The sequence below is a fragment of the Corvus hawaiiensis genome, chromosome 13, assembly GCF_020740725.1.
Source record: "Corvus hawaiiensis isolate bCorHaw1 chromosome 13, bCorHaw1.pri.cur, whole genome shotgun sequence".
Classification (NCBI taxonomy): domain Eukaryota; kingdom Metazoa; phylum Chordata; class Aves; order Passeriformes; family Corvidae; genus Corvus; species Corvus hawaiiensis.
The window spans coordinates 2,557,978-2,575,487 of record NC_063225.1 but is presented as its reverse complement, the minus strand read 5'-3'; the positions used below and the strand labels follow the sequence as shown (position 1 = coordinate 2,575,487).

The following is a 17,510-nucleotide window of genomic DNA, read 5'->3' as shown; positions in this document are numbered from 1 at the left end:
GATAATAATTCAATAATATAAACAAATAATTAAACAAATTCCCTTCTGCTTTAGAACAACAACAAAAAAATCCCAGCTTGGAAGATAAGTCTGAATTCAGCCATGAGAGAAAGGCTGAGGCTTGAAGTGCCCAATATGGGACCCTAAGCCTGAGAGGGTGACAGGGCCTGTGGCACAGAGCCAGGGCAGCTGGAGAGGTTTGGGCTGCAGCTCCAACCGGGATGTCCAGGCAAGGTTATGGAAACTTGCAAAGCACATCCCAGCCCAGTAAGGCACTATTTTCCTGTTGACTTCAAAGCAATAAGTGTCAGTGAGGAAAAGCCTGTGACTGCCAGCAGAAAGGTTTTTTCCCAGCTGCTGGGCTAACCTCAACCAGGGCTGTCAGTGCTCCACTGAATGTCCAAACCAGCCACCTGCCTGAGCAAAGGCCACAGTTTGCCTTGTTCAAGTGTGGAAAATAGGCACAGCACACCACTCTGTTATCCTGTGTGGGATTTATCTTTGAGCTAGAAATGAACACCGTGTGTGCTTTACGCCTTACCCTTCTGCTGCCTGAACTGAGAGGAACCTGCAGAGGAGAATGAGTGGCTAGAGAGAAGGTTTAGTTTGGGAAATTCCTACAAGACATGGACTGATAGCTCTGAAAATGAACTGGAGAAGGTGATTATACCTCCACACCCCTCCACACTGTTGTTTGGGTTATTGTGTTTTTTGGTTTTGGTTCTGTTTTTTTGTTAGGGTATTTTTGTTTGGTTTGGTTTGGTTTTTTGGTTTGGTTTTTGTTTTTTGTTTTTTGTTTTTTTTTTTTTTTGAGAGGGGGGTGTTGTTTTGTTTTTTGGTTTAGTTTTGTTTTTTTTTAAAACAAATCCCAAATGCCAGAAAGTCGATCAGAGCACCCAGCTGGGCCCAGTCAGCACACACCTGCTGTGCTAAATATGAAGGATTAAGCAGGGAGGAGCCCCTCTTGCCAAGCAAGAGACCTATTAACCATTCTGAGAAAAAGGGTTTGAAGGCTTTTTCAACAAACAAAAAAAGGTTGTTTGTCTTGTGGTTAGTTATGTTTGGAGTTTTTTTTATTAAACAAATTTTCATTAGGTGAAACCGATTTTGATGAAGAAAAAGAATCAATCCAAACCAGGCTGCTGAATCACTGTATTTTGTTAAATAGCTCTTTTGGTTGTTTTTTTTTTTTTAACAGTGGGAGGAAAGAAGAAAGAAAAACAACTGTGAAAGACCTTCCAGAAGACTTAAGTGTTTATAAGTGGGCTGATAACAATAAATTGCAGAGCTGCTGGCTCTGTTACAGATGGTGCATGTGAAATGATCCAACAGTTTGTGCTGTACTCTTTTATTTGCAGGGAAGCAATAAGCCGACTGTGTGAAGCTGTATCGGGTACAAATGGAGCTATAAAAAAGCGGAAGGTAAATCCTGTTTTAGCTTAGCAGTTATTTTTCTATATCTGCTTTTGATAAGCAGGATACATGATTCTCTAACAGGCTTCAATCCGTGCTGGAATTAGCACATATTAATCCATCTGAACTCAGCCTGGATAACATGGAAGCACTGGTTGCAGGGTGTTTAGCCCTTTTGGTTTGGGGCTCAGGCTATGCCCTGCTTTATTTTTCTCAGGATTAATGCTTTGCCCAGAGTTCTGCTTCTACCAGCCCTTGCTGTGTGTGGTGCTTTACAAGTTTAAGGCTCTGGCTGCTAAATTTTTGGAATTGGGGTTTTTTTTTGGTTTGGAAGAGGGAGCTGATTCACTGGAAGTTATCTGCTACTTATTTATATATATAAAAATTTAAACACAGCTCAAATGGCAATGTTTAATGGGTTTTATTAAGTAACTGGGATGCAATGAGGGGCAACATCAGTGGTTACAGTTGGGTTGTGTCCAGTGGAACTTATTGATTTCCTTCTGTAACTGTGGAGCTCAAGAGGAATGAACTTGCTCCTGAAAAAGGAATACATGAGGGAATTTCTTGCTTTACCCAGAAACACTTCATCCTTAGGAAACAAAGAAGAGTTCAGAAGGAAAATTGCACATTCTGAATTACTGAGCTATAGCATTTAGCTCACTGGGATTTTGCTTTAAAACTTTTCTCTCCTATTGTTGACATAAAACCCATTCCTACCAGTATTGTATTCACAGCTGATGTTTGTTAGAAGATCTATTTGTGTTCGATCAAGCCATTATCCTTTCTCCATTAAAAGTTTCAATAAGATACCGTAAAAGCTACTTGACTTTGATATGTTTCTGCCCCTCACAGAGTGGGCTGACAGCCTCTTTCTTTTGTTTCTTTGTTCAAAGCCTCCAGTGAAGTTTCTGTCTTCTGTACTTGGCAAAAGTAACCTTCAGTTTTCTGGCATGAATATAAAGCTGACCATTTCAACAAGCAGCCTCACTTTGATAAATGCTGACACACAGCAGGTAGGATACATGTAATCAGTGTCCTTTTTTCCATGCTACTGTTTTCTCCTTCTTCCTGGCTTCTGACAAAAGGCTGTGCCCTTCAAAGGGAAAGCAGCACCCTTTAGCAGACCCTGTTGAAGCTGAATTACATGATGCCTCTGAATTAAAAAATGAAAGCACTTTGGAGGAATTGAACATACAGCAGCAGGTCCTTTTAGTTCATGATGGTGTGTTCCATGAGGAGGGATCCTTGAGCACTTGGCAAACTGTTTCTCTGGATGTGTTTGCCTGTAAAGTGCCTAATAAACAAGGCACTGGGCCCAGCTGTAGTTTCTGACAAGTCCTAGGAGGAAAAAAATATTGATAAAGATACTAAGTCAGAACTTGGCTTTGGTGTCATTCAAAGCTGTTTTACAGCTGGGTAATACACGTGTACAATCAGTTATACGACGTGAAGTCTCCAGGCTCCATTGAGGTGTGTTCCTGAGAGCTTGGATTTGCTTAGAACTGGGCTGTGCTCCCTTCCTTCTTGGCAGATATGATAAGAATCTTTGTCCTGCCCACCCAATTCCTCCCTCAGCTGTTGGTATCGGCTCCCAGAATGATCTCGCCCCAGACCAGCAGCAGGTTTTGCTCCAAGCTGGAGCAGGGGAACATCAGGGAGGTAGTTCTGGCTCACTGGCTCTGGGAATCCTGCACTGAGCTGGTGCCATGCTGAGCATCAAGGAGCTCTTAGGGCTTTGTTTGTAGTGCTGAGGTCTCCTGTCCATTGCACATCTGTTCCAGGAGGGGATTAGGACACCAGGTTTCCCTTCCTTTTGGGTACAATTAGAAGTTGGTGGTTGAATTAATTCTGGAAACTCTTTAAGGAAGAGTACTCAGGTTTCTAGACACTGCTAAACATGAACAGGTAGTCTCAAAAATATTCCTATTTTTATCTCCTTCCTTCCTAAATGAGATATGCATAAATTAATAAACTGGGCTATTATGAATTTAATTGCTTGTTCTATGAAGACATGTTCTGCTGTCTTCTAATGTGGCCCATGAGCATGTTTAACTATTCTGTTATGCTTTTCAGATTATTGCCAACCATCACATGCAGTCCATCTCATTTGCTTCTGGAGGTGACCCAGTAAGTATTGATTTATAAGATACACTTCTGCAGGTATAATGAATTTACATAATAATTGTTACCTGCAAATACTTTGCTTCATCCCTTCCTTCCACAAGCAATAACAGAGTACACTGCATTTCTGGATCATGACCAGTAACACAAGAAAACGGAGGGACTGAAATTGAAAAGGGAATGTGGAATAGACTCAGTGCATCTTTAATAGACACATACAATTAACTTTCCTGTTGCCCATCAGTGAGCCTCAGTCCATTCAAAAGCCCTCTGACGTGGGCATCTAAAAATAAGAATGTGAACATAGGAATTGATCTGTTCAGTGGTCCCTGTGATCCAATACCTTGTCACAAAAGCTGTCAGCACTGGCACCTCTAAATTTTTAGATTAATTTTGAGTCAAGCAAAGAGCTCCTATGAGACAGATGTGGCATCACCACCTTTTTCCTGCAGATAGGGCTGTTCTTCCTAGTGTCACAGCCATGTAGTCATGGATGTTTTCAACCCAGAGGGTTTTTTTATTCTATTCCAAACTCTTTATTGCAATGATTGTAAGCAGGAGATGGCATCTATCTGGGTTAGATAAGTAATTCTTTAGGGCTTGTTTACCTTTTTCAGTGTTTTTTGTATTATTATCCTGCACTGGTCTTGCACAGTGCCCTCATCAGATTTCAGAGGCTACACAGTGCTGGGTTTGGTCAGTGCTTAATGGCAGGGTCAGCAAGAGATGTGCTTGCACACAGATGTGCTGCAAGAAATGGGCTTGGTGGTGCAGTTGGTGACACTTCTTACTGGGAGGATATGTAAAATAGAGGTCTTGCTCATCAGTGGTGACTCTAAATCTAGTGGCCCTTCACATAAGGGGCAATTTTGTTGTCTTGTTCAGGTAATTTTTTCAAAATTCTGTTTACATTTAAAATGGGAGATAGTTTCCACAGGGCATGTCTTTCCACCTGCCCCACATTCAGGGTCTAAGTGAAGTTCATAGCTCTGGGCTATGAAGGAGTAGCACTATTCTGCCTGAGAATTAAGCCTGTTCTGGCTTTCCTTTAAAGCAAAATCATTCAAGCATGTACATAAACATTAAAAAGACATAAAAAATAGCAGGTACTGCTCCAGTTACTCTAGTTCCTAGTTGCTCCCTAGATCTAATTTATTTAAAAATATCTATCCTAAAATATTTATGAACTTTAAGAAAAAGCTGAAAGGAAAAGGAAGGAAAGTGAGTTCACTAGATGCATAAGAAATATTTAGCTTGCTTTGTTTTAATGATATTAACTTTAGAGATTTTTAAAAAAATTATCTAGGACAAGTTCTGCTGGCCCTAAGACCTGCCTCTTGTGTCATTCATTGTGAATTATTAAACGATTGTTCTTGTGCATATTGCAAATGGGGCCTTTTTTCCTGCCAGCTGATTGCATCTTCCCTCAAGAGAGCCATGCCTTTAAGCTGTGAATTGCATTTTCCCCTTCCCACCTTAAAGATCCAAAATAACAAAATGCATCTTTAATAATTAAAAGAATGTTATTCATTACCTCACCAATTTGACTATAAAACTGAATTATCAAGCCACTCTTTGCTTTTGTGGTATCATTAGAAATGTTAATTTTTTTATTCCAGTTCCTTTTTCAGTTTGACTAGAAAAAGAGGATTATTTCAGTGATGGCTGGAAAGAGAATCAGAAAGAAAAAAGTGATTATACTGAGGTTGTCTGTTCTCAGCAGCAGCTTTGAGATCCAGGGTAATTTAACCTGATTGTAGCCAGACTAAAATCGGGCAGCAGCAATTGAGATCAGATACTCATTTTATTCCGCGTAATTTGAAAGTTTACCTTTTCTCTAAGATGCCTTCAAAATTCAATCTTTTTGCTACAAATTGGAAACATTATGACTCATCCTTTGCAGTATGTTAGCACTATTTTATGTTCCACTGATTCTGATAAGCACTGTCCCAGCCAGAAGCTGTGCCCAGCAGTCACACGGCCCTGATGTGTTACACAGGAGAGGCTGTGAGCTCCTTGGGAGCAGAGGAAGGAGCAGCATTGCCTGCTGATGAGGCACCACTTGTGTTTCTACTCCTGTTACAGAGCTGGAATTGAATACATGGTTTATTGGAGACTCAAAGAATGCCAAATGGTCTAGTGCATTTTTTAGAAGAAAAAGAATATGGGACAAGTGTTGGTAGCTACCAGTGTGTCACTGATATTTTCCTTAGCTCACTTTGCTAGTACCTCTGGTCGTTTTTCCCTAGAAGAAGTGTGCATTTTAAAGCTAAACATGTATCTGTCTATACTCAATTGTTTTGCTGTGGTGGTAGGGTGGTTCATAATTATAATGTTCAAGACATTTGTTGTCTTCTTTCCTGTAGGATACAACAGATTACGTGGCATATGTAGCAAAAGACCCTGTTAATCAGAGAGGTATTGAAACAATTTTCCAATTCTTACATGTGTTTATATGATTGCTTTATTTGTATGTAACAAGGAATTGTTTGAGTTTTAAAATAAGAAAGCGACTGAACAGCTCAATACTCTGTACAATTTCTGGCTTTGCTGTATGGGTAGGGGTAATAGTGTGCAGGCTGTGACTTTAAATGCCATGTTCTTTGTGCAACGAAGTGAGACTGCAGGTCAGACTAAAGCTGTACTAGCTGCTGGCTCCATGAAGGGGTAGGAAAAGAAAAGGTGGGCAGCTGCTCTGCTCCAAGACAACTTTCAAGTGAGGGAAGGGTAGTGAATGAGCCTCCTCATCTAACCCAGACTTGTGGGTGTGTTGCTGGAAGGCAGAGTGGGGCATGTACTCAGGTGTACAAGACCTTTTCCCCTCTGGAGCCTAGCCCAGGAGATAAAATCCCTTTCCATCATTCATTATTTATGGGCAGTACAACAAAGACTGGCATTTGGCTGCTTCTTTCATGCCAGCCTGTTCTCAGACTGTTCTCAACACTGCCAATGTCTATGGAGTTGGTGGTGGCCGCTCTCAGGAAAGCTCACTCTAAGGTGCTGTGGTGGCTCATACAAGCAGGATGTTTTCTGGAGAATCTGGGTTGCAGCCTCACAGTGTGGTCTGCCACCCCTCAGCCCCAGGATGCCAGAGCTGCCCATACTTGTTTTGTCTTGCTGCTTCACGTGAAAACTGCACATTGGTAGTTTCTCCCCTGCTTGTGCTTACTGTCAGGCATGGGGAGAAAAGGAGATGCAAGAAGCATAAATGGAGAGTTTATTTTATTGAGGTATAAGAAGATACTATGCTTAAAAAAAACCTAGAGCAATTTCCTTAACACATGAACCATCCCAGTCTGTATAATGTCCTAAAGCTATCTACATGCATATTTTCATGCCTAGCTTTTCTGCTATCAGCAATACAGCTTGAGTCTCTACTTTCTGGTATAAACTGCATTTACTTAACTAAAGTAAGATGTCTCCTTGCAGCATGCCACATCCTGGAATGTCCCAATGGGATGGCACAGGAGGTGATCAACACCATAGGGCAGGCTTTTGAGCTCCGGTTCAGACAGTACTTGAAGAACCCATCCAGCCTGGTTACATCTAATGAAAGGTCAGCATATTCTCAGTCACTTAACTGGTAGTTTCCTTCTCTTTAGTACTTTTCAGGACAACAATACACTATGAAGAGTGATCCATAAGTAAGATGCTTTGAGTATGCTTTCTGGACATAGGATAATTGTAATATATGCCTGTATATGCAGTGTATAAGATACCAAAATTAGCTTATTCCAGTAATCTTCATTGATTTCTGTGACATTTGTACAGGTGCAGAACACAGAATTAAGCTGTATTGTTCCTTAGATAAAGCATCCTTATTTTAAGTCATGCGAGTTGAACAAATGTTCAAATTACTCTGCCCAAGTAAGTTCAGCTCTATAAATAGCACACACACACACAGAGACTGAGCTCAGTCCTGACCTGTGCCAAGTGTAAGCCTGCTGCAGCTGTAGAAAGTGTGTGGTGGCAAAAAAAGCCATTTTAATTCACCTTTCTGCTATTCTGCTCATGTCCTGGCAGCAGCCTCAGTTTTCACCTGGTGTGACTTACATCAGCCTCATGTACTGAAATAAACACAGCCACCACTTGGCATTTTAAAGTGTGAAGCCCTGTCCTCTGCACATTGCCCAAAATACAGGGCCTAGATTAGTTTCTGGACCACAATTCCCCATTTCAATTACCCTTTTTCCATTGCACTGGGGACACAATTCTTGCTCTAATTTATGGCTCTCCTCACAGATTAGCCATGCCTATTTTCCTCAGGCTTCTTTTTACTGTAACACCAAATTTGATTGCCTGATACTTCCTATGAGTAGGTAAAGCCGTGGCACTGCTTACCTGCACCCTGAGCACAGGAGTTCTGTGCAGGCAGTATCTCTGGAACACAGCTGGTTTCATTACATAAATGCAACTCCAATTCCAGTTTATATTTATTCCAATGTATATGGTGGTTCTTGCCATTCCACTGCTAAAACTGGTCTGTTTTCCCTGGGGAAAATAACCAGAGGAAAAGCCTTTCTTTCCTGAGAAACGCTGCTAGGTTATGTCACAAGTAGCATAGGGGCAGGGAGAAATGGAAGAGGGTAATTAGATTTCCTCCTTGAGCATATCCCACAGCCAGCCTCGGAGGATGGTCCTTGGGCAGAGAAGTCGGATATTGCTGTGTGAATGAGTCACTCCCTTCCAAACTACTATGAATCACATAATCAAATACTTGCACTGCATATCACATAATCAGCTACTTGAACGTTATCTCTTTCCTGCTCATGGCCTTTTATCCAATTATACTCTTGTTAATCAGAGAAGTAAGATTTGAAATGAGTTTTTTTATTTTGGGACCGGAGACAGTACAGGAAGCACCTAGTTGTTTTGTAGTGTATCAGCTGTACATTTAAACTATCTCATTCTGGTTTCACTCAAAAAAACCCATAGTGTGTTCTTCTTCATGTCATTCAGTGTTCCCTTCAAGCTGAACCAGAACATTGATTGTGGTTATTAAAATGGTACATGCCACTGAGGACAGCTACTTTTTTTTTGTTGTTTTTTGGTTTTTGTAGCAATATTTGATTTTCTAAAACAGTTGCAGGCTTGTCTGACTAAATGCCATGAGGTTTTAATTTTTCTCTTGAAGTCTGGCTGCCCCCCCCCAGCAATCTCTAGATTTATAGAGTTGAGTCAAGAAGACACAAGAATTAGTTTTATGGTCACATTTTGGATACCTTAATGAACAATGCTTTGGAATTCTTAAAGTTTCAGTAGTTGCCTCTTACCTTTTCTTTGACTTGAAAATATGTCTGGGCTGCCTGGTGCTAATGAAATGACTGTACTTCCCTTTACCCCAAACTGCCATGACTCTATTTTTAATCCAGGAAGAAGTAACTGGAAAAATAAACAGCTCTGAAAGTTCCAGCCCAAAGCCCTTTACAGCCTCCGTATGGCAGATCTGTGTATTGTGCGATGTGCAGGCACTGGGGATGTTTGCCTACACTAGAAAGCAATTGATTACATCAGAATCTTCTTCCCCCCCCCATATTTTTTTCAGCGAGGCAGCAAATGCTAATGGATCAGCTGGGAATTCACGGGAGAGGGAGGATCATGAATATTACAACGAAATTCCAGGGAAGGAGCCTCCCACCGGTGGAGTGTTAGACATGCGAATGAAAGTGCAGACAGACCAAAGGGCTAAGTGTCCTATCCAGTGCAAAAAGCAGTATTGCTCAGTAAGTACATCATCTTCTGGGATAAATATTCGCTGCCTGTTATGGGAATGAATAATAAAATGTTTCTGTGGTGTTAAAGCATGGCATTAACATCAGAACCAGGTCCTGATTATCCTGGGAAAAGGTTTTTTTAGGCTAGATTTAATGATGCTTAGTACATAATTGAATCCCAAAGCACTTTCTGAATATTAACTGGTTTGTCCTTAGAGTACTTTTAGGAGACCAAGTAATATTCCCTTGTTCACTCATTAGCTCTGAGAAGAAAATAGATACCAATTTAAATGGCTTGTTGGAGAGAACATCTGCAAAATCTGGGACCTCCTGGCTCCTGATTCTGTGATCTAATAAATATTTCATCCTGTGCATTATGCTCTACAACTTATACACACAACATTGACTGATTGCAATATATATACAATATTCATTACTCTTGGATTGTTTCAAGAAGCTCTGTTAAATCAGCAAAAGATATCTGTGGCTCTTATCTGGGATAGTGGGAAATTAAAACATATCAGGGAGTAGAACAAGCCAAGTTTAGACTGGCTGCACAGATTTCAAAGCCTGCTATGCAAGTCCTTGGGAACACATCCTTTCCCCACACAGGAAAGAAGGCACCACCACTTTGCTCAGAGGGAGCACACTCAGATGTGCCTGCTGGGATCCAGTTGGTTCTGCCTAAAAACTTGCTGCTCCCAAGTGTTATTCGTGTTTGGTGGCAACTGCTCCCAGGCTGCTGCGTGTTCCTCTGCTACTGCTCCATTTTTTGCTAATGTGAACCATACTCCATATATCAGGTCTCCACCTCCCCAACAGTTCTCTAATTCTAAAAATGTTGTACTGTATCCTGAGTTTGCACCTGACACTTGCCAGAGCTGTTGCAAGGAGTTACCCTGCATGTAAATGCAAATGCCTTTTTCCCATGGGGTGTTACTTTTTGGTTTTCCTTTCTCTTTCAGTGCTGCCCAGACAATTTAGTGACCATTTCACTTTCAAACCATGATACCTGTAGTTGCTTTTATCATGAGGGACATTTATAAGAAAATCTGAGCTTTCTTGCCCAGGAGTTATACTGTGTATATACTAAACCTTAGATACACAACTGGGCAGTTATATGATGTTGGAGTCCAGATGTGACATCCTGCAGAAAGAAGAGTATCAGTGTGAAATATTATTCGAGGAGATGGGAATTTTTTGGTGAAGAACATGCTTAATTATCTGTATGTCTCTTAAGTGAGGCACGGATGTATTGAAATTACCTGAGTTTTCTAAGGGACTGCCTTATGTGACCAATTTTAAAATTTTTCTGCAGACAGGCAGCCCAACGTTCATCAACATATATGAAAATTGTCCAGAAGAAAACAAAACTGTGGGTATGTATTCTCTTTTCCTTCTCATGCATATGCAGAATTAGCCAGAAGAGGCTGCCTGGAAGAGCTGCCCCTTGGCTTTCGATACAATGGTGAAAAGTGTTCTACTTAGTGGGTCATTTTTAGTTCCCTAGATGAAGTGCAGACAAAAAAGCCTTACAGCTTTTCTAAAGGCCACTGATCTATCTTCATGTCTGCTGGCAGACTTACTCATTTTACTTCTCATGATACTGTACAGTAGCTCTTTGTTTTTTTTAATTCTCTTTTATACTCTTTATTGTTTTATTCCCTTTCTTCATACCATTTGAAAAAGGAAGAAACTTCATTACTTATCAGTCTCTGAATATATGCCCTCTCCTACAAATGCTCAGTGAGACCCAAAGTATCAGCATCGGGTTGTTCCTACAGAACCTGGTCCCTTGGTTCCAGCATCCCTGGCTTCTCAGTGTGACTGTGCCCTTCCCCTGCCTTAGGCAGCTTTGTGCCCAGGATCAATTTGCCTTTAGCAAAACCTGCTCTCAGGGACCCCAGGAGATCATCAGCCTCCATCCCTTTCTGGACTTCCTTTGCCACAGCTGATGCCCTGAGCACATTTCCTCAGCTCCTCTCTTTCACTGCACAATGAGGTCCTTTCTGAATTCCCACCTGCACGGCTCTGAAGCAGTCCATTACACTGTCTGCAGGGGATACTTCAGTTTCTTGTGTTATCTCCAATTCAAGGAAAGGAGAATCAAATGGTTTCTACAAAGAGAGGGTGAACAAATAAAAGAATGAATGAATAGATAGATCTATGAATAAAACGTTTGTTGAAGAGCAAAAATATGCCTGCTATTTGGCTAGCTGAAGTGCTATTATTTTCTTACCCTGCAGGGGACATTCTGTTAGCCTATTCCTAGGCTTGGATCCTAACCTGACAGATGTGGCTTTGGCTCTCCAGGCAGAGCCTCAAAGCGCCAATCTCCTTCATATTTCCCTTCTCCACCAGAATAGCAAGAGAGAGAATTGCTCAGCTTCCCACAAGCTCTTTTTGTGGTGCAGAGGGGAAGGAAAGGGTTTTGCAACAAATAATGTATATGGTTTGTGTTTCTGTAGAGTCGTATGTATTAATGTCTTTCCAATCTGTGGGGGGGTTCACTGCTGACATTGATTGAAGCAGCATTGAACTAGTGCAGAACATTTCTGAAAACTTCATTCTGATTAATTTTGGACCTTGTGCCTTCTAGCCATAAGGAAAAACAAGTTCATTTGCATTTTTCTTTTCCTTCTGAATTACTTTAGTGGGATATAAAGAAGAACATCATTCCTATTTCAGCTTTTACAGTTACTTAAAGCTGAGCTAAAAGAAGGAAATCTGTGCATACTATATACTAATTGCAGGTAATTGTGATGAGAGATCACAGAAGACAATAAAAGAGGCAACCTCATTGAAACCTGCCCACAAAGCAGATCTCTTTGATGATCCGTGTTACATCAACACCCAGTCCCTGCAGTCTGCAGCCTGTGCAGCCCGAGGTCCAGCAACAGCACAGATCACTGGGAGCCCACTGCGCCAGGCCAGTAGGTTCCCATTGCAATGCCATACCTGTCTAAGTGCTGGAAGGAGGGGGGCTTCTCATCTCTCTGCATGGAGAAAGATTTGGGTTTCCCATAAGAAATATAGAAAAGCTGGGAGGAAGAGATCTATCATGGTTGTTCTTTTTGCTTGTTAAATTCAAGAGAAAGGGGATTAAGGAGTAAAAGTAGTGATGGTAAACAAGTAGAGTAACCTTTCATCTTCTGTAGTTGATTTACGACACTGAATAGAGCGCCACAGGGATTAAAAAGCAAGTCTTTAGAATGATACAAGCTTGGGACTGCACCTTGCCTCAAGGAGAATGGGTTCTCCTATATGCTCAAGGTCTTAAGCACACTAAGGTGGAAATGACCTCAGATGCCTTTGCTTCACAGGCAGTAGCATGCAAGATTACAGAGAGATTATTATGATTGTCTTTTCTCAGTTCTTCCACAAGTGACCATTGAATCTCATCCAATAATTTCTAAATCAAACTGTTTGATCTGTGGTATCGATTAAATGTATGTCAAATTAAAACTTGATTTATGGACTCAAAGTGGTGGATATCCATTAAATGATTATATGGTTGCTACTGATTGTCCTCATTACTGAATACACTTTATCAGCTTTGCCTTTTATGGTTTCCCACTGAGTGTTTTCTCTGCCAGAGTTGGCTCCACACAAGAAAGTGGAAAAAGGACTGGACAATAAAGGAAATACAATAAAGAAATCTGTGACCATTGAGACATTTCCAACTTGGGGCTGCATCATGCTCTAAAAAGAACTGCCTATATCCTGAGGAGCCTTAGGTTGCACAATTCCATTGAAGAAGTGGTATCCTCTTATTTTCCTTAGAAGAACCCTGCCTGTGAATCATCTGCAGTCTGACTGGCTATATCCCAAGCCACCCAGTTTTTTTAGTACATTTGGTAATTGTTCGTTCTTTCACAGCAAATGCATCATGCTGTAATCCTTCCCTTCTGGCTATGTTGGCTATGTTGTCTTACATTCCTGCACATAGCTGGAGCCACTCAACATGACTCTCCCAATGATCTGTGACAATCTCTTCAGAGCTTGTTAAGGAAGAAGGAAAAACAAGATCTTAAGAGAAAAAAAAAAAAAAAGAAAGCTAAAAAGCCAACAAAAATCTTGTTTTTACAAGGAAGATTTGACTTTTTCATACAATCAAAGAAATATAACCCCAAACCAGTACAGCGTCAGAAAAATTCCTGTTTCTGATCCCTGTTGCCTAGCGACCAAAGGCTTTCCCATCTAAGGTAGGGGAAGAGGTGGTGTGATAATTTTGCCTAATGCACTGGAGGGTCGAGAGACTTCTTGCGTGCATATTCTTACAGTTCTGTAAGGTTGGCTTGATCACAGCTTCAAGACTGAATCGTTTGAATTTTTGGAAAACTATTAAAAACATTGTCTTGCATCCTTTTAGGATGAAGTTCTAGGTGAAGTGTCCAATACATTCCCTTTCATTTAATTTTAGAGTTACCGGAAGCTGTTCAGCAGAGTGCCACAAGCAACACAGCTGGTCCCTGTGTTCTGCCACAAATAAAGCAACAGCTAAAGAATGAAGATTGTTACCATGGCAAATTGAACAGGAAAGCAGCAGAGAGCCTCTTAGTCAATGACGGGGATTTTCTGGTACGAGAGAGCACAACGTCACCTGGTCAGTATGTCCTCAGTGGACTTCAGGGAGGGCAGGCAAAGCATCTACTCTTGGTGGATCCTGAGGGCAAGGTATGAATATTTCATATAATGAAATTTCAGTGCTGCTCAGATATTTCAATCAAAATGCATGGATGTGTTCCATGAAGTGGAATTGATTTGATACCATCCAGTTTAGTTTAAATATAGCCAGTGGTTGCAGTAGGTTTGAAAGTTCAAAAACTTGTAAATACATGGAAGGACCACTTAGGGACTTAAATACTGCTAGTCCAGGTGCTGATAATTAGTGTAGACACTTAACACATCTTTCTAATCGTTAGTGCTAGAAAAAAATAACCCTATCCTTAAATTATTAATTTCTGGATACAGAAAAGGTTTGTTGTCACTTCAATTCTACTTTCTTCTGCTTAGGATTAGAAGAGCAGTCTTGAGTGACATCTCTGAGGAGAGAGTAAATCAGAAAAGTAATCCTCCACAGGCTTTAGGGAAAACTATGTTCTATGGAGAAAAAAAAGGTTATTTCATTCCCCTTTGCAGAATTAGCCCAGTTTGACATACAGTCTCTTTAACTTTTCCTCTACTTTTCATGTGAGCTAATGGTGGGTCAGAGGATAGGTCTGAATTGCTGTCTACAGCCTAATCGTCCTGCTCATGTGAGTTCAGTGGCTTAAGTGCCTTTTGACTTTATTGTGTTAGGCTCGTGTTCAACCAGTTATAAACACAATCTAACCATAAATATATTCTTTTGCTTCTTCCACTAGGTGAGAACCAAAGACCATATATTTGATAGTGTGGGTCATCTTATTCAGTATCACATGGAAAATAATTTGCCAATCATCTCTTCTGGAAGTGAAGTGAGCTTGAAGCAGCCTGTAAGGAAAGAGAGTAATACGGGACACATGCAGTATCACAAATAATCCCTTGGATCTCACAAAGCCCAAGACAATTCATACCTGAACTTTCTATTACGAAGACAAGTCAAAAAAATATAGACTGCACTTTCTGCTGCTGTTCCAGAAGAAGCCCTTTTGTGTGTGTATGTATGAATATATGTATATGTGTATATCTATGTAGATCTATAGAGATCAACAAGCATAGTTATATAGATACATATAATCTTAATCTTAACAAAACTACACCTTCAGAGTGTGAGATTCATTTGTGAGAAGGTATTTTAGACATGCACAAATGTCACTTTCAAGGTCATACTGAATCAGTAACTATTTAAAAGCACAATTAAAACTCTACATGCAAAAGCTCACTTGAAAGAACTGCTGGAACATTAGTACGTGCCTTTTAGCATAGAATTATTGAAACCAATATTATTTATACTGAATTAGTTTTGGGTGGTTAAACAAACATGTCTAAGCTTTTAACTATTTGCCAAAAAACAAGTACAATTTGAATATTACTAAAATGTCGTCTTCTTTCGATAGACACTAACAATTTCATTTTGCTTGTAACAGCACTTTATTAGCAAGTAATGTTTGAAATGAATAGCATTCACAATACAGAAAGGTTGTCCAGTTTCTTAATCATTTTTTGTCACTGTCTGACTACTCAAAAGATTTGAGATTATGAACATTTACAAAGTTGAAATTAATATATGTAATATAATTTTGGAATAGAACTTGTTAAGGGACAAGCATGCTAGATCTTGATATTTTTGTCCTGCATATGATTTTACTATTATAATCAATTAATACTGGAAACATCTTTTTAAAGGTAGGCTAAATATATTTTCATTGATTACATAGTTGTTTACAAACTAGAAAAGCTGAACAAAACTAATGATACATTTGGGGAGAAAACTATTTAAAAGATGTTTGAACTTTGCATGTGTCCTTATTCAGTGTTCTTTCCAAAACAAGATAGTTTTCCCCTCTTCACATAGAGTCCGTTTGTTCCTAAACATGGAAAAAAGTCTTTTAAAAGAAATCTATTAATTGTTTTGCCACAATAAATACTCTACATACGAACAATCCTATATTCAGAGTGAACAGTGATTTATTGGGGTCCTTTTGAAGAAACAGCGATTTAATAAGTAACTGAAGAAAGGCGGGGGAGATTTAGGGAATGAGCTGGTAGTCCAGGTGATGGCCTGATGGAAATTGTGCCTTTAAGATAAGCAATGTCCTCTGGCATGAGCAGACATAATTCTCTCTGTCTCTGTCTCTCTCCCAGCCCACCGGCTCAGTTCCTAAGGCAGACAATTGTTGTGGAGTTCAGCAGTTGCTGGAAATCTTGACTATAAAAAAATACATTCTGTTTTTTTGCCAGTGTTCATGGTAAATGGGACACTGTAGTATGAGCTCTTTCCTCTAGAACACAAGAGGAGAGGTCATATACAGATAAAATTATGGAAGACAAGCTTCCTTGGAGGGGAAAATATAATGTAAAGAGCCACACTTAGAGCCTACTAGAAAATATCTTTATTTTTATCCTCAGCTCATAGCCATAAAAATACATTTCATTCTTTGATAATAACATGATTAAAATACTCAATTACATATACTGAAGCAGTGAGAAGCTTTAAAACATTAGTAGTTGATTTCCTTGCTAATAGTCTAGCATTTTTGATATCCTAAGCCTTCAGACTAGCAACCCAAACTTATGCCCATTCTATCCTATGCAAGGTGCTCTACCTGTGAAGGCCTCCAGCAAGAGGCCTCCTTCATGCTCAAGCTCTGTGCCACAGCAAGGACAGCTGGCAAGAAACTGTAACTGGGACATTAACCCCCTGCATAATATCCTTTCTATTCTCACATCTTGTCAAACTTCCAAATGTCCTTGATAAGACTTTATGGAGCAAGCAATGAAGCAAACCCAGCTACTTCTGTAGGGGAGAGAAAGACCTGCTGGTTTCATTTTTGCATCAAAGCTGAGTTTTATGACAGGTCATAGAAGGAAAATGTGCAAACTCCACCTCTATTTATAGTACAAATCAAAGTTACTCAGGACTTAAATAACAGCATTTGGAGCTGTGATAGTACGAGATCAAAGTTTTTTCACTTTGCCAGTCAAGATGCTGACTCAGGGACTTTTTTTCACTTCATCAGTTTTCACTTTACCAGTGAATAAGAGCAGCCAGAGCCAGTGTGTGATGTTTGGAACACAGTATAGCGCAGTCTGTGTCTCCCTCTTCGAGTAGCACTAATGTAAAAAGTTTAAAAGACCTGAATCTTTGTTCTGATGGTCCTGCATATTTTTAGTGGCTGAAGCAGAACTGTGAAGGAAAAAGGAAGGAAAGAGAGATAATTGGGTGCTAGAGCAATACAGAAGTGTATCAAAATCTTTTGATGTGAGAGAAAGCAGATAATCCAACTAATTACAGATAAAAATCAAACACAACACATCCATGCATTTTCCTAGAATAAACTACATTTATTCTCAGTTTTTGGTTTCTAGCATTTACAAGCCTTCATTTAAGCTATTAATGCTGCTCTGCGGCCCAGATGTCTCACGTAAAAGTACACTGTCAGCTCCTCTGTGGAAGTCTTAGAAATAATCATGCTAAAAATAGTTGTCTGAATTTTGCTAAGTTTTCAAAATATTGTTCCTGAGAAACTCAATATGAATTGTCAGACACATTTAAACCCTTTTTTGTTCTTGTTTGAGTCATTTAATGCCTGTGAAAATGCTGAGAATTGGTTA

At 40.0% G+C, this 17,510-nt stretch overlaps 1 protein-coding gene across 2 annotated transcripts in view; it reads left to right on the top strand.

Moving 5' to 3' along the window:
• The window catches only part of SHC4 (SHC adaptor protein 4), a 28,751-nt gene extending 12,908 nt beyond the window's left edge, over positions 1 to 15,843 (top strand). The window contains exons 3-12 of one of the 2 annotated variants that reach the window (XM_048317956.1): positions 1,359 to 1,422; positions 2,310 to 2,429; positions 3,490 to 3,543; positions 5,904 to 5,955; positions 6,967 to 7,093; positions 9,083 to 9,260; positions 10,570 to 10,630; positions 12,005 to 12,184; positions 13,675 to 13,928; positions 14,618 to 15,843. In XM_048317956.1, the coding sequence (XP_048173913.1) occupies positions 1,359 to 1,422; positions 2,310 to 2,429; positions 3,490 to 3,543; positions 5,904 to 5,955; positions 6,967 to 7,093; positions 9,083 to 9,260; positions 10,570 to 10,630; positions 12,005 to 12,184; positions 13,675 to 13,928; positions 14,618 to 14,773 (1,246 nt within the window). In that variant the 3' untranslated portion in view covers positions 14,774 to 15,843. The remainder of the gene's footprint in view (positions 1 to 1,358; positions 1,423 to 2,309; positions 2,430 to 3,489; positions 3,544 to 5,903; positions 5,956 to 6,966; positions 7,094 to 9,082; positions 9,261 to 10,569; positions 10,631 to 12,004; positions 12,185 to 13,674; positions 13,929 to 14,617) is intronic. The other variant, XM_048317957.1, reaches the window with a different exon arrangement.
• Positions 15,844 to 17,510: the final 1,667 nt, after the last annotated feature.